General features: G+C 42.0%; 1 protein-coding gene across 1 annotated transcript in view; it reads left to right on the top strand.

The window, feature by feature from the left end:
* The first annotated feature begins 340 nt into the window (after window positions 1-340).
* The window catches only part of RAP2A (RAP2A, member of RAS oncogene family), a 33,729-nt gene continuing 18,662 nt past the window's right edge, over window positions 341-15,407 (top strand). Inside the window, exon 1 of the mRNA XM_082068589.1 lies at window positions 341-953. Coding sequence (XP_081924715.1) covers window positions 640-953 — 314 coding nt within the window. The 5' untranslated portion in view covers window positions 341-639. The remainder of the gene's footprint in view (window positions 954-15,407) is intronic.

The following is a 15,407-nucleotide window of genomic DNA, read 5'->3' as shown; positions in this document are numbered from 1 at the left end:
CGCCCCTCCCGCCCGCGCTCCCTCCCATTGGCTCATCCCGCCCGGCGCGTGACCGCTACGCTGCCGCTGGTTGGCCCTCCGGGGCCCGTGGTTAGGGGCGGGAGCGGGCCGCTGTCTCCACGGCGACAGCGCGGGCTGAGGGGCGGAAGGAGACGGGGCGACCGCCGCCGCGCCCCCGCCGAGCCGCTGCTGCCCTCGGCGTCACGTGCGATTGCCGCGCCCGCCGATTGGCCGGCGCCCTGCCGGCGGGGTGGGGGGAGGGGCAACGCGGGGAGGCGCCACGTGACGAGGCACCGCCCGCCCTCCTCCCCGCTCTTTCTTCCTCCCCAGCGCCCGCCCCCCCCGCCCCTCCGCGCGTGCCGGCCGGTTGGCTGTTGCTGTGGCGACAGGGGAAGGAGGGGGCGGGGCCCGCGCCCCACCTCAGCCGCGCCGCAGCCCGTGAGCGCGGCCCCGCCGCCGGCAGCGCCGCCCAGGAGCCGCCGCGGCCGGGCGCATCCGCCGGGCGGGCGGGTGCGAGCGGAGCAGAGCGGAGCGGAGCGGGGGCGGCAGCGGGCAGGGCGGGGCGGCCCATGGCGGGGGGGTGAGGAGGGGCCGTCGGCAGGTGCGGGTCGGGCGGTCCGCGCTGGCGGCGGCGGGAGGATGCGCGAGTACAAGGTGGTGGTGCTGGGCTCGGGCGGGGTGGGGAAGTCGGCGCTCACGGTGCAGTTCGTGACCGGCACCTTCATCGAGAAGTACGACCCCACCATCGAGGACTTCTACCGCAAGGAGATCGAGGTGGACGCCTCCCCCTCCGTCCTGGAGATCCTGGACACGGCGGGCACCGAGCAGTTCGCCTCCATGCGGGACCTCTACATCAAGAACGGGCAGGGCTTCATCCTGGTCTACAGCCTGGTCAACCAGCAGAGCTTCCAGGACATCCGACCTATGCGCGACCAGATCATCCGCGTCAAGAGGTGACTTGCCCGGCGGCCGCCGCTCCTCCGACGGCCGCGCCCGACGCCCACCTGCGGCCCGGCCCGCCTGGGGCCTGCGGGCCAGCCCGTTCCCCCCTTCCGTCCCCTCCTCCCCCGCGCCGGGCCGCCCCGCAGTGCCCGGATCTCCGGCCCGGGGGCTGCCCACGCCCTGCCCGCTGCCCGCCTGGGTGCCTGCCCCGCGGCTTCCTTCCCTCGCGCGCCTTCCGCCTTCCCTCCTTCCTCGGCGGCGCCCCGGGGCGGGAGGGCACCCCCGTGTGCGCCCCCGCCGGTGCCTCGCCCGCAGCCCCGGGCTCCCTCGGGCGGGGGCCGGCCGCCAGCCGCAGGGGTGGCGGAGCGGGCGCAGGGGGCTCCGGTTTCCGCTGCTCGCCCTTCCCCCCCTTCCCCCCAGCTTGCGGTAATTTTGGGGTGCTCCCGCGTGAAATGTGGCAGGCAGGCGGCGGGCTGTGCCAGGGCTGCAACTGGGGACTGGAAAAGCGGTTCGCCCCAATATTGCATCGGGTCAGTCCTCCAGTGTACTTTCTTAGTGGACCTCCGGTAGGTGGTTTGCAAGGGAAGCACCTGGGTGTCTTCGTGCAGCACACACATCTTCAAAGGCAGATAGAGATCCGCCTTTTCGGATACCTGCATAGGTATTTCTGTGAACTTCTCTCTCGTCTTAAAAGTGCAGGATGCAAAGCCTCTTTCTTGGTAAAGAGATGACAGCTGGGAGCATTAGGCCTTATCTATGTTGGTGTTTCTCTTAAATTTCCCACGGCCGCATTGCCAGCCACTCTATTGGGAGTGAATCCACAGTGGTGAAACACCGGTGCCTACTGCCAGTTTGTTTTTATGACCACCACGTTGTTTAGATATGCGTCAATCAGTTAGATGTCAGCAGCTGAAATGAATCCGGTCTCACCGAAATAGGGGTAGATGCACCATTTGAAATCATAGCAACCGTTTGAACTGTAGCGTGGATGAGAAAATGCCTCTGGCCAGATCATCACAGACAGAGATCTGTTATTGCCCGTGGAGAGGGGCTGTAATTATGTCGCAGAACTGGTTGCAGCTTTGGCTTGGACATCTGAAAGGGGAACACTTGTAAATAACTTAGTTGGACCACAGCGGTTGGATTTGCATCTTAATGTAAAGTGGAGCATAAAAGGTGCTAATGGCTAATCATATGGTTGGGTATGGTCTGTTCACAGAAACTACCATTCCAGACCAAGGCCTGGGGAAGATGTATTTTGAAATTGGGGAGGAGGGTGAGTAGGGGAAAGGGGAGGGAGGAGACAAAGGACTGATATTTTTAGAGGCTTGCGACTTTCTCATAGAGGGTGTTCCTTAATGTGTCCTGACTTTTTCACTAGAGAGCTCTAAAGACCGAAGTAATGAAGTTATTTTGAATTTGTTATGGGAAATGCATTTTCCATATCCTTGCAATCCTTATCACTCACCTTATAAAGAACATTTTTTTCTTTAAATAGTTAGGGTAGACTTTATTAATTAATAAATGCTTTTGGTTTTCCTGTATTTAATCAGTGATATAAATTCATGTAGTCTCTGAGTGCCTAGCTGTGGCTTTTGTAGATTGCATTGTGCTTTGCAATGGAGCATCTTCATTCAGACCCCAGCTGACAAGCTGTAGATAGGTGAAACAGAATAGAATGCAACTTGTACTTCCATAGTCAGATTGACTCAGCGCTGCTGAGAGTGGGTCTCAATGCTGCTCTTGTTTTTCTTCTGCCATTTCTTTTACTGCAAGACTTCAACTTTTGGCTTTTGTGAAAGACATATAAGCAATATTTTAATCCTAAATTTTACTGATGCAAAATAATCTAAAAACAGCTGAAAATTTCAATTGAGTTGTAGTTTAAAGGGATATGCTGTTGACTTGCAGTATTAAAGAGATGTAGTTTCAGAAAGCGTACCAGATTTTTCCTTGTCAACTTAGCTCATATTTGTGGGTGTTGTTGTTGTTATGTTTTGGAACTTGACATAAGTTCACAGGCAGTCTAAGAGCTAATGTGCTGTTGACTTAAGCTTGCATCCTTTTTACCAGTTAAACTGGAGGAATACATATTTACAGATATAATATGTATCTGTATAAGGAGTTCTAAATTGCAATTTACAGTTACACAAATGCATTTAATCCATGTTGAGAGACAAATAATCATAGTCCAATTTACTTAGGGATTTTGGATGAGAAGTAGCTAAGAACAACAACTACATGCTTGTATTGATACAAAACCATTATCTAAAAATCTCTGAACTTTAATTGTACCTGAAAACCAATTGGCCAGGTCTCTAGCTTGTAGATATGTCTGCATTTTACATGTTGTCCTTGCTGTTTTTATTTTTTTTATGAAAGAATGCCTGTGTTATTACATAATTAGAGAGTAATTCTAGTTTCTCTCCCAGGAAGTAGAAAAGCCATGTGAAATTCCTTCTTTAGGTTAAGAGATGGATGCTTGAGTCTTCTGCTTCCCTGGTCTAACCACCACATACGAGGGCAAGCTAATCTGAGGGAGTCCTTCACTCCACCTGGTGAAGTTGAGTTACTTTGTAGGAATGAATGACATGTTCATGGATGAAAGAAAGGAAACAGGTGGACCTTTACTGCACTCTGAAGCTTAGTGGTTAAGAGAGGTTGAGATCACTCTTGCCAGCATAGTTTCTGTTCTTATTAAATTACTACTTAATATTTAAAAATGCATAAATAGACTTAGGAGTGGGACTGAAATCTGGGTCTCCCAGTCTGCAGAGAAGTCTGCTAATGGTGAAACTATAAAGTCAACCTTCATTGTGCAGTGTGGGAGCCTGGCATCCCTTTCAGGCATGGTGCTGAGCTTTAACCAGAGTGGAGGATGCCTTCATAGTTTTTAAACAGGTAATTGAAGTTCTTTATTGGGAAGTGGTTTAAATGTAAACCATAGTTTTTGTTTCAAGGTAAATAAACCATTTTTGTCTAGATTTTCTAAGAATGAGTCCAGGTGCTTTCACCAGTAAGGGAGCCCTGTCAGTTCAAAGTGGATGGGTGCAGCCCCAGCAGCTCTGCCTAGAGGAGAAGAAGGAAGAGGTTTCACAAATACTCGTACTCTGGGCCAGAGTTCCTGCTGCCAGCATTGGATGAAGGATCTCAGTGGTACAAAGTCACAGCTGCTGGTCCTCCTCCAGATGCTGCATCTCAGAACAACTTCTATCCAAGCAGCATCTTGGCTAAAGCTTTTGTTGTACCAAGCAATCACTTTTGCAATCAGCTCTTCTTGCAGTGCCTGCAACCAGCCCCACTTATCTGGAACTAGTGCTTTAGTATCAGTACTTGGGGGGCGGGAACCTGCTGAAAGGGGCTGTGTCCTAGGAGAATGAAGCTGTGGATGCCTTGTTTTGCTGGGTGAAGAGTGTAATCAGAAGGCAGGAGGACAGAGGGGTTATGTATAGGGTTAGTCTCTGGTTTAGGAACTTGAGAGTGTCTCTGTGCTTGTTTGAAGCTGTTATCACTGATGATGATGATAGCTCAGTAAACAGTTTGGGAGCTCCTGTTCACTGTACAACTGGCTGCTTATCTGAAATGTGTCATTCCAACCCCATGATCTTAGCGTTTCAGGCACCTAGTACTGGTTTCTGGATCCCACTAGTGCCAAATATGTCCATTAAGCCTTATTTGTTCTGGTTCTTGCAACTGCTGGGGGTTTGTACTGTTAGGAAGATGGAGTGTACATAAGCGTAATATTTTTATATGGTAGCCTTGAAGGATAGTTGTTACTTTCTGTATACAAGAAGGATAAAGGGATCCAAGTGTCACTTTACTGCCTCCTGGTGAGATATTACACAAAACGTTACCTGCGCATTTGTAGGTACTGCAACTCCAGGACCTTCTCTCCCTCCAAAATGGTTTGGCGAGCTCAACAGCAAAGAACTGTCTGTTGTTTATGCTGCAGATAGAACTCACTCTAGTTTCAAAATGAACTGTTTTCTGGAGAAACCTTTTATTTGTGAGAGCAAGGCTAAGCTGGCTGAGTGGGTCTATGCCAGTGAAGGTCTGTGGTGAAGTAAGAACAGAAGCTGTCAAATGAAAACAGATTGAAAGGGATACACTCCAGTTAAATATCAGGGTTTAGAAATAACTTGTCAGTATGCAGATTAAGAAATGTAATTTGTTTTATGGAAAAATTACTTGGGTAACTCCTAACATTGTTGTGTTTGTCTTCTGTGTGATTAGAAAGCTCTCTGAAGACAATATGCTGATTTTTACAACATACTGAATTTTAATTTTGGTTATGATTTTGCAAATATTTTTCTCCCGTGAAGATGTATTTAAACCTCATTGGGTATGTATTCTAGGTGCTTATGTAGTCTTTAGCAATATAATTTCTTAATCTGCCCTACAGGCTTTGTGATATATAGATATATATATATTAGAATCCCATGAAACAGAAAAGTATTATTTTTATTCAAGCAGAAAACCAAAGTACAAAAGGAAAAAAGAACTCACAAAGTAAATTCAGAGTTCTTCACTTGCCATAGTTTCTATAAATGTTTGGCCAGTGCTTTAAAAGCGGGACTGTTGTGTTCATATTTTGGAGAATCTAACAGATTCTATTAAAAATAGTACTTTTGAGAAATACTTTTTTCCAAGTAGTGAAAAAAAAAATCTTTTCATTAATCCATTGCTTTTTCTCTATGAAGGAAAGACTGATTCAGATTGGCTGAAAATGCTGACTAAAGTATATAGGTATATTGCTATGAAATATCACAGAAATGTGTCTCTGTTCCTTGTGGTGGTGTATATCATGAGGATCAAAGTCTGCCTCCTAGTCTAGGGATTCTGTATGGTAATTTAAAACATACAAGAGAGGTAATTATTGAAATGTATTAATTGTGAAATCAGCATCTTGAGTCAATGTTAATTGATATATTTAGTGACTTAGTGGTGATTAAGTCTGAAAAACTGTACTTGAAATTACAAATTACTCAAATGTCTAGTTTGAAAATGTTGCCTTCCAAGTACAGTGAAAATGAAGTATGGCTTTTATTCAAAGATTGTTTAGCACACTGGGGTCCAGATCCTCATTAAAACTAAATAATATGGTAATACAGATGACTTTGAATAAGTATAGTGTTTTGAGGAGATGAAATAGTTTAGTTAGTTCTTCAGCTCTTCACTGTATTAAGTACTCATTTAAGTACTTAAATTTATCAGTTTTCTGAAAGTCTATGTATTTCTCATATTTTTTATTTAAAAAAAAAAATTCAAGAACCACTTAAGATGATGCTTCATAAATGCTGCTATTAGACATTCAACCACTAATACGGCTCCAACTTTCCAGGAAGAATAATCTAAATAATTGGTAGAAGTGACACTTGGAAAGTCCTATTCCTTCTGAAGTACTGTATACAAAAGCTTGACAAATGTCCAGGGAATTTCATAGGTGCTAGCCATGTAGAGATGGTAGAAATAAGAACAGACTGAAATCCTGAAGCCTTTTTTAGCAAGTGTTGTTTTCTTTCAATAAACTCAGTGCAGTGGTTTGATTAAAATACTCATTTTTACATGAAAAAGGCAGGGCAGGTAATAAGCGTAGCCCCCATCCAAGCTGCCAGCCACTCTTGTGCACCCATCAGATGAAACTTAGCACTTTATTGCAAGAACAGATCAATAGATTTTAAATCCCGTCAAACACTCATACATATTTCAGAGAAAACATAGGAAGCTGAATGCAATTCTCCTGTGTCAAAATATTTAAGTACAACAAAAGAGCTATACTGGCCTTATTTTGTTGTTTTTTGGAGGGTACACTTATGAATAGCTGTTTCTCAGGTGAGAACCTTATCAGTTTATAAGAAGAAAATGCAAATACTTTAAGCATCTGTACAGATATAGAGAAGTGGTAAACGCAAGAAGTCAGTCATATCAAATTGACTCTGTGTATAACATTAGAGCCTTCAGCTGTATGGCCATCTACTGTGTCTTGTTGGGGAACTGACACATAGACCGTCCCTGAGGAAGTGTCTATAATAGAAAAAGTGTAAGTTTAGAGGATACAGGACATTACTGTGAAATGTATTTAAACTCAGATTTTTAGTTTCTATTTGTGCTCTTGTACTTTTGAAATAAATTTACAGTGCTTCTTTCTGGCTCTATAGAGTTTAGAATTTATTTTTTTTTTTCAGTGAATCTACCTTTGTTTTAGTTTGAAATTAATGAACTAATTCTGTCAGGCAAAATAATAGGTTTTTTCATTTAACTGGGGAATTAATACAGAGACAATCCTCTAAAAAATGTCTCTGACAGTGTGTAATTTTAAGCTATGGAAGATTATTTTAAAGTTGCTTGGCTTAGTCTTAAACTCTGATATTTCATGGTGTTCGTGCATCTTCGGAAAATATTACATTTAATGTTTTCCTGTAGAAGCTTTTGAATTAAATACCGTACCAGAAGAGTTCTCTTAACTTTTTTTTTTTTACTCTCACTTTCTTGATAATCTAAAATATTTATGCTCCTTTCAGTTACTTTCTGTGGAAACCATGAAAATTTGAGACAATGCTTATAACCAGTCCTCTAATGTAGTGGTTTTGTTTTCTTCTGCTTCCTCCCTGCCTCCCTCCAGCTCATTGTATAGGTATTTCTTTCCAAAATTTATTTATTTTCCTTTGTAAGGTAAAGTGATATGATAGTTTCCATATGTGGGCACTGAAAATAAATCTTTTTATCCCCTCCTGCTTTTTAGGTGTTCTTTGGACTTTTATTGAAAAAGCCAGGTAGGCAAGCTCCTTTTGTATGTGTGTTTAGCTTAGATTGTGCTTGTTTAGAGTGTAGCATATCTCTTTTTTTTTATGATGCCTGTATCACTTAGCATCATCTTCTCTTTTCAGATTATAATTGCTGCTATAGCTCATGTTTTTGTAGAAGTGTGTGAATAAATACAGATAGCTACAATTGTCAAATAGTAGAATAGTATGGGGCAAGACTTCTTAAATTTGTTTTCAGTTGTATAGTGTTGCTTGATCGTGTGTGTGTTGTAAAAATGCTATTTAATGTGTTAAAGACCAAATATAATGGTGACTTTAATGGCTTCATAGTTTAGTACAATAATATAACATTAAAGCTTGGGGTGGAATGTTTTCTGTCTTGCTATTCATTAAGCTGTTTTGACACAGATTTTTGCAATGAATATTTGGAAAATTTTATCCAAAAAAATCATTGCTCATTAGAATTTCTGTTTTGCCTTTGAATTTCTGTTTTGCCTAGAGAACAATAATTCTTTAAATACCGTTCTTTATAGCCAACGCAGTTGGCAGTAACTCGCATCTTTTCTTTCAAAATAACCACAATTCTCTACACTTCTGTGGGGTAGTCTGTGGATAGAAACAAATTTTGTTGTTTGGTCATACATAAAACATTCTGGGTAACAGTATGTTTTGTTAAAATTCTTACGTTAGCAGGCATACTTTTTGGACTGAAATTTCAAAAATAGATGTTCTTTGGCAATTGGAAGTTTTTAGATGAATAGAATTTGAAATGTCTGAGTGGGTGGCTCTCCCAAAAATCATTAAATCCATTCCTTTTCTAGTTTTCCCCTTAATAATTCAGTGTCAGATTTTTATTTTTTGTGCCTAAGAACAAACCTGAGGTTACTGGTTATTTCATTTCTGAAATATTGCTCAACCATCTTTTTTTTTTTCCCCCTCCTTTTTTTCTCCATGTACATTGTGTAGGTGGTATGTGATGATAACGTTTTGAGAAAGAATAGGGAAGCAATTGGGACTGCAGTGCTAAATTATCCTGGCACGTAGTGACTTGTACAAAGATTTACATGATTGTTAAGGTAACAAGAACTATAGTTATCTGCTTCTTCATATTCTCTTATTCATTAGCTTCCTGCTGGTCTGTTTGGGGTCTTGGGGAGTGGGGGGGGGCAAGAGGGGAGGCTGTTGTTATGTCGGCTTTCTTGTTTGTTTTTCTTTTTTTCCCAGAGGTTTCCAGTACAGGACTAGTATTTAGTTTTTGCTGTGCTAAGGCAAACACGATAGTCTAGGTACAGTTTACAATGATGAGTGCAACTCGAACACTTTCTTTGTGAATAGGTTGCATTTTAGCAGCTGTGTTGTCTTTAATTCTCTTGTCTAGACTAGGATTTAAGGTGTGATATGAGCATGTTATCCTTTCTCAACATTAATGTCATGGAGCTAGCACAATTATTTGGTGCTGTACTCTTTAAAAATGCAAAGGTGACAATATTTTAGTTCTTGTCTTTATTAGACCTACACTCTGTGAACAATCAGGTGAAGGACAAAAGAAAGGAGTTAGTGTTTTCAGAGCTGATTAGCTTGTTTTGAAACACCTCTTGCATCGTGTAGATAGAGCTTTAATGTCTTTTAAAAGATTGTTATTATCGTCTGCAAAAAGTCAGGGTAATGAGGCAAACATTAAAGCATTTTAAAATATTAGAACGTAATAGCTTAGGATAGTGGTCTGGGGTAAAAGAAAATATCTTTTACTTTGTAGAATGGCTTGGTGACTTCCCATTATTGTTCTGGTTAACAGGTAGCCACCTTAACTAAAAGATTAATAGCGTTTGAGATTCCCATGTGAGTATCAACTCAATTACAATTTAATTTGAACTGGAAATGAATTGTATAAGGGCGCTGAACTTGAAGTGCTCTGAATGCTGTCAAGCAAAGCTTTAGTCCTGGATTTCTGATTAATTGCAAGAAAAGATGCTTTCAAGAAATAGCCACGTAGATCACCTCTGAGCTATATGAGCGTTTTCTGTCATGAGCAAGTTTTGGTGGGAGAATGTTTGTACTGTTTGTCCTCTTACTCCTAATATATTTTCCGGTGTAGAGGATAAGCCAGGGCTGCTCAACCTATTTTATCTGGTTAGATCTGGTAGCAGTTTCCCACATTTCTATAACGTCTTTTTAACTGCTGTACAAAATCTTACTTGAAACGGTTTATAAATGTGCAGATAATTGGAATGCTTTTTTTCTTTTGCAAAAGCCATGAACTTTACAAGATCTATCTAGAAATGAATAAATTAGGTCTTTCCTTAAAAGCTGCTTTTCTTTTGAAATTTCTTTACCATGTTTTCGATTTCATTTTTTAAATTTTAGAAGCTCATTGTTTTTGCCAGAATAAAACAATGAACATGAAATACTTGGGTTTTATACCATTTTCCCCAAAAGTTATAAATGAGTGGGGGGGGAAAAAAAAAAAGTGTGTTTTGTTTGTTTTATGCACTTCTGTGTTTAATTGCACTTGGCCATCATGCGGAATCCTGGACGTGTGTTTTTTGAACTAGGTGACAGCAGTCCTTATTTGTATACTGCTGTTTGCACACTTTTTTTAAAGAAGGTGTGCTTTCAGTCTGTGGATTACTTTCTACTGCAAAAAGGACTTGATGTTGCAAAGGGTTTTTCTAGTGGTAATCTTCTATCTCCAGATTCAAAATTTCCCCCTCCTCTGCTGCATTAATTCTGCTGAAAACCAGTTAAAAAGTGGCATTTTGCGGTTTAGGTGTTTTTTTTCTTAACTTCAGAGGTTTCGTTTCTTTTTCAAAATAATTTGGAGAGCAGAAGATGGTCACCTTGAACTATTTGTTCTGGAGCATTTTATCAGATGCCTTTTATACCCTCACCTTCTTGCCCCTGCCCACCCCCCCCCAAAAAAAAAAAAGTATGTAGTCTGAGTGCTTCTCAGTGTCTGATCAAATTCAGGCTCTCTATCTTGCTGGTCTGCTGGTCTCAGAAGCGGTTAGATTCTTGGTAGCTGACATGCAGGTTACTCCCTACAATGCCTGGAAGAGAGAAGCATGAGTCACCTTCTGCTGGGTTAGTGCTGCAGTCCACAGTCAAAATCCAAGCGATAATTTGGAATGAATTCTCCCATTGCTTTCATCGGTTTGGGAAGGGAGTGTTTGGGTCAGTGCAGTCTGTTTGCACTTCAGTCTGTTTGAACTGCTTGGGTTCTTTTACAGATAACCTTCTCGGTATACAGTGGGGGTAGGAGAAGTTGGTTTCATTTTTGTACCAAGTGTGCAGGATGCTCTCCACAGTAGGGAATCCTGGCATTGATGTTCTGAACATGCAATGCACTGGAGGAGATGTGTTTAGTTTTTTTGTTTGGTTGGTTTTGTGAGTTTTTTTCAGTGTCAGCTTTCTCTTGCATTTCATTGAGAAATAAATGATAAATGGGTGTTGCAAAATAGATTAGTGTTTCTTTTCTGTGTCCTTTAGGAATCTGCTTTGCTCTGAGGTGTGTAGTTCTGTTGCAACAAACCACTTGAACTATTTTCTTATGTATGTAGAATCTCTCTCTCTCCTTTTGAGAGGCAAACCCTCTCAGCCATCAAAACACATTCTGAGAGAATGGGTGAAAAATGGAAGCTACTATGTCATCATGGAGTAACAGTTCACCTTTTCAGAAATGCTGTTGTTACCTGGACTAGGGGAGTCTTCTGGTGACCATTCACTGTATGGGATATTGCATTTTTGCAGTGACCTCTTTGTCTAAAGTGAATAAGCAGTCCTGAGAAATCCTTGCCTTTTTAGTCTCTGGTATCTGTCTTCAGCTTGTACACCTGATCTTTTTCTGTTGTTGTTCCCTCAGGATTTGTGAATTTGCCTTCATGTGTTTGTATTTGCCTTCCTAGTGGCTCATCTTCTACAGGAAGACTGAAGAGTATTTTTTCAACCTCACTTGCAGCTTAGTGGTTAGAGCAGTCTTCTGGGAAAAGCAGATGTGAAATTCCTATGACTAAAGAAGGTGTATGGTGCAGGTCTTTCACCTCCTTGATTGATGCTGCAATTGCTGTCCTGCTACGTTAAATGCAAGAAACAGTGTTGCCACCACTTGCTTTTATTCCCATGACTTTGTGTGGAAGTGATATCTGTTGTGTTTGCTATTGAGTGTGTTGCTAGATTCACAGAGCAAAGTTTAGTGAATTAGGGCTCTCGAGGGACTTGGCTGCTTGCATGCCTCATCTGTAAATCCCTAGAGAACTTAGGTGTGTGACCCTGTTGCGGTTCCAATATATGGCTCAGCTGGGCTTGCACAGCTGTAGGCTTTCAGTCAGCTACCTTGTTTTGACAAAAACCTTAGATGGATGTGGCCTGTCAAGAAATTAAGTGGGTAGGCAGAAATTTTGTGGAGCAGTCTTTTGGACACAGTTCCCTAAGTCCTTCTGGAGTCCCAGTATATTTTCCCACCTCAGTTTTGCATTCAGGTCCAGAAATATTTGCCTCTCTTTACCTCCTGCTTTTTTCACATCAGTTTCATTCCTTACATTTTGAGCAGCAAATTCCTGAATGCCTTTGTATGGATCTTGTTAGTACAGAATGTTGAGTAGAATGTAGACTTGATGATCATATCATCCACAGCATGATCTTGGCAATTCTTGAACTTCAGATAGCTTTCTTCTCTGAAAAATGAGTTTTATGCACAGGTTACATTATATAGCTGATTATAATATTGTTTTTGGAGTAGAATCTGCTTAGGTGGCTATCCTCATACAAATAGTTGTTTGAGGGGTGATAGACTCTTTCCTAGGAGGAAACTGAATAAACAGATGACATGAAGACAGCTTGCTGAGAGTCCACAAAGTTAAACATGAAGAAACTTAATTAGCCTTCATAGGTCTCTCTTCTGTGTTTCTTCTAGTTTATATCTGCAGCCTCACTTAACATGAAATGCTGCAGATGCTCAGCAGGCTATCTTCGTATCATCTCCTTCTCCAGTAACTGTTATAAGTTGGCTATGTGAGAATAGGTAGCCTTCTGCTCCTTGATCCTCTGTGTTCTGTAAAATTGAGTCATGATGGCACATTCTGGAATTTCACTCAATCCAAATATTCCCAAATTTGATTCAAATTGTGGAGGAGCTAGGCTGCCTGTTGTTGTGGTTAATGAGTGGCTGTTTTGACAGGATTAGGTTGAAGAACCCTCTGTTGCCTTTAAATATAACATTATGGATCAGATGATATTTTTGCCTGGGCTGTGTAAGTGGATATCTAGTGGTCTTGCCTCTAGTCTGGCACTATGTACATTATAATCATTCTTCCATCTGGGATTGTATAGTCTTTGTTGCTTACTGAAATATCACTGTCTTATTTTGTAGCTGCTGCAAATTTCTGCTGAGTCTGTTTACCATCTAGCAGTTTTTAGTCAAACCTCTTTACCCCTTTTATTTCTAGTGCTCTCTGTAACCAGATTTCATAGCAACCAAAGTCAGATGCTTGCTACCCATCAGCTGATGAGTCTGTCAGCAACTGTTGGCAAGGAATGCTCTTCCTATTACAACTCTGAGTGCCAGTTCTTAAAGGTCTGTTGTTACTGTGGAAATAACTGTGTTTCCACTAGGCCCCGTGCCTCAGATTCTGTGCTGACCATGTAATTGGAGGATTGCTGGACTTGCTCTGCATCTGTATGTGGACAGTTTTCAGGAACCATAGTGAGGAAATGCAGTCCTTGGACAGCTTCCTGATGAATGGCAGCTACTGTTCTTTCCATCTTTTTGATTTACACTGTCGGTTACGTTTGTAATTGCCCGGAGTTCAACTACTGGGCAGCTGTAATGGTTTAGAGACAGGATACATAATGTGAATGTTTAACTAAAAGCAGGGCCCTTTCTCAAGGGAGTGAAGTGACTGGCACTTGCAGACAATATGAGCCCTCAGTCATACTACTGAACTATAGTGGACATTTTCAAAATACTATTTTCTGTCTAAAAATTGTATCACAAGAAGCTCAAGGTAAGCAGCATGGTAGTCTGCTCTGATGAGGGAAAGGTGGTTCCTCCTGACTGCTTCCTTTTACTGCTTTTGTAACCCTTTGATTAAACAAATCCACATAATATAGTTTTTACCTATGAAAGTTTACAATATAACTGTGTTCTGAAAAGAAAAATAAGTTTATGGAAAGCTGGGGTTGGGATACTTTGACTTAAAAGGTCTGGATTCGTCTGGAATGTGAGAGGGAAGGAGGGTGATGTGCTGTGCTGATTTGACTGAGAGTGAGTTAATTTTCTCCATGCAGTTAGAAACTTCTGGGTTTTGTAGCTAGTCCGGTCATTGTTTGGATTTAGTTTGAGAACAAGATGTTAACACCCTGAGACAGAGTTAGTTTTTAATTGCTCTGGCCTGAGAGCCAAGGGTGTTCTGAGTGCTCTGCCCACAGGTGTGAGGCAGCTGGGAAGAGCGGCAGAGATGGGGCAGAGCTTGACTGACATCCAGACTGATCAATATGCTTCCTATTTAAGGAGATTCAGGATCTTTTGGCTAGGAGGACAGGGAGAGAGATGGAGACCTGTTCCAGTTCTGCTCTGTTTTGGTGGAGTTCTATTTGTGAGTTCCCTTGGTTGGGCCTTTCACCATCCTGCTGTATGCAGAGGCCTCCGGTCCTTTCTGCCTTTTTCTCTCTTTTCTCCCTGGGATTGGCTTTGGGACCAGGTGCTGCTGTCTGGAACTGGCTGCTTGGTGTGGGCAGAGTTTATGAGGAATTGCATTGAGTATCTTTTATATTCCGTTTTCCATTTTATATATATTGGTAGCAGTATATTAATATTTTTTTGTATTATTAAACTGTGTTTATCTCAATCCATGAGTTTCTCCCTTCCCTTTCAGTTCTCTCCCCTATTTGGGGGTGGGGAGGGAGTGAGTGAACAGCTATTGTGGTTTTGAATTGCTGGCTTGGATTAAACCACGACTGGCGCTTATCATGTATTGCAGGGTTTGCTGCTCTATCTCTAGTCCTGATACAGACACATTGAGAAAAAAACCCTGGGGTTACAAAGTTATCCCCTCTGGGAATAATTGCTACCTTGTAGACTCAACATAGGAAAGAAAATAGAACTTTGAAAAACAAAACAAAAAAAAAGTTTGCCCTGTATTCTTTCCATGGATTCTCATCAACTTGGTCATTCAATATGATTTGCTGCTTATTGCAGGATATTGCTTTTTTTATCTTGTTCTAACCCTAGTAAACTGTATTTGGCTAAAATACACAAAAAAAATTATCCTTTTTGAGATGAGTGTATCCAAGAAAGAAAACAAATCACTTAAAGGTGTGAAATCAGAGAACTTGAGCTTATGTTAAATTCTCATCCAGATGGTTTTTAGTCAGAGATAGTGACTGCCATCATGGTAACTTCATCTGCCAGAGAGGGACAACGGAAAGCTCAATCTGGGATGAAAGCTGAGAAGGCACACCTTGAAAATCCTTTATTACTCTAAAATTAAGCATTTGTATTGCCTTCCTAGCTGGGATAATTGGACTGGTAATTGAAGTCTACATTCTTCTCCCAGAGATGATCAAAACACCTTCCTTGAAAAGACTGTCTGTCAGCAAGAGATGTGGTTAGATTAAAAGGACTGGGAACAGTCTGGGCTTCACACCCCCGCACACACCTTCATATTAATTGAAATGGCCTTTCTGCATAGGACAAGTTAATGTGGA

This window comes from Streptopelia decaocto (assembly GCF_964273445.1).
Source record: "Streptopelia decaocto genome assembly, chromosome: 1".
Lineage (NCBI taxonomy): Eukaryota > Metazoa > Chordata > Aves > Columbiformes > Columbidae > Streptopelia > Streptopelia decaocto.
Note: the sequence above shows the minus strand (reverse complement) of the source record. Positions and strands in the feature narration are given on the sequence as shown.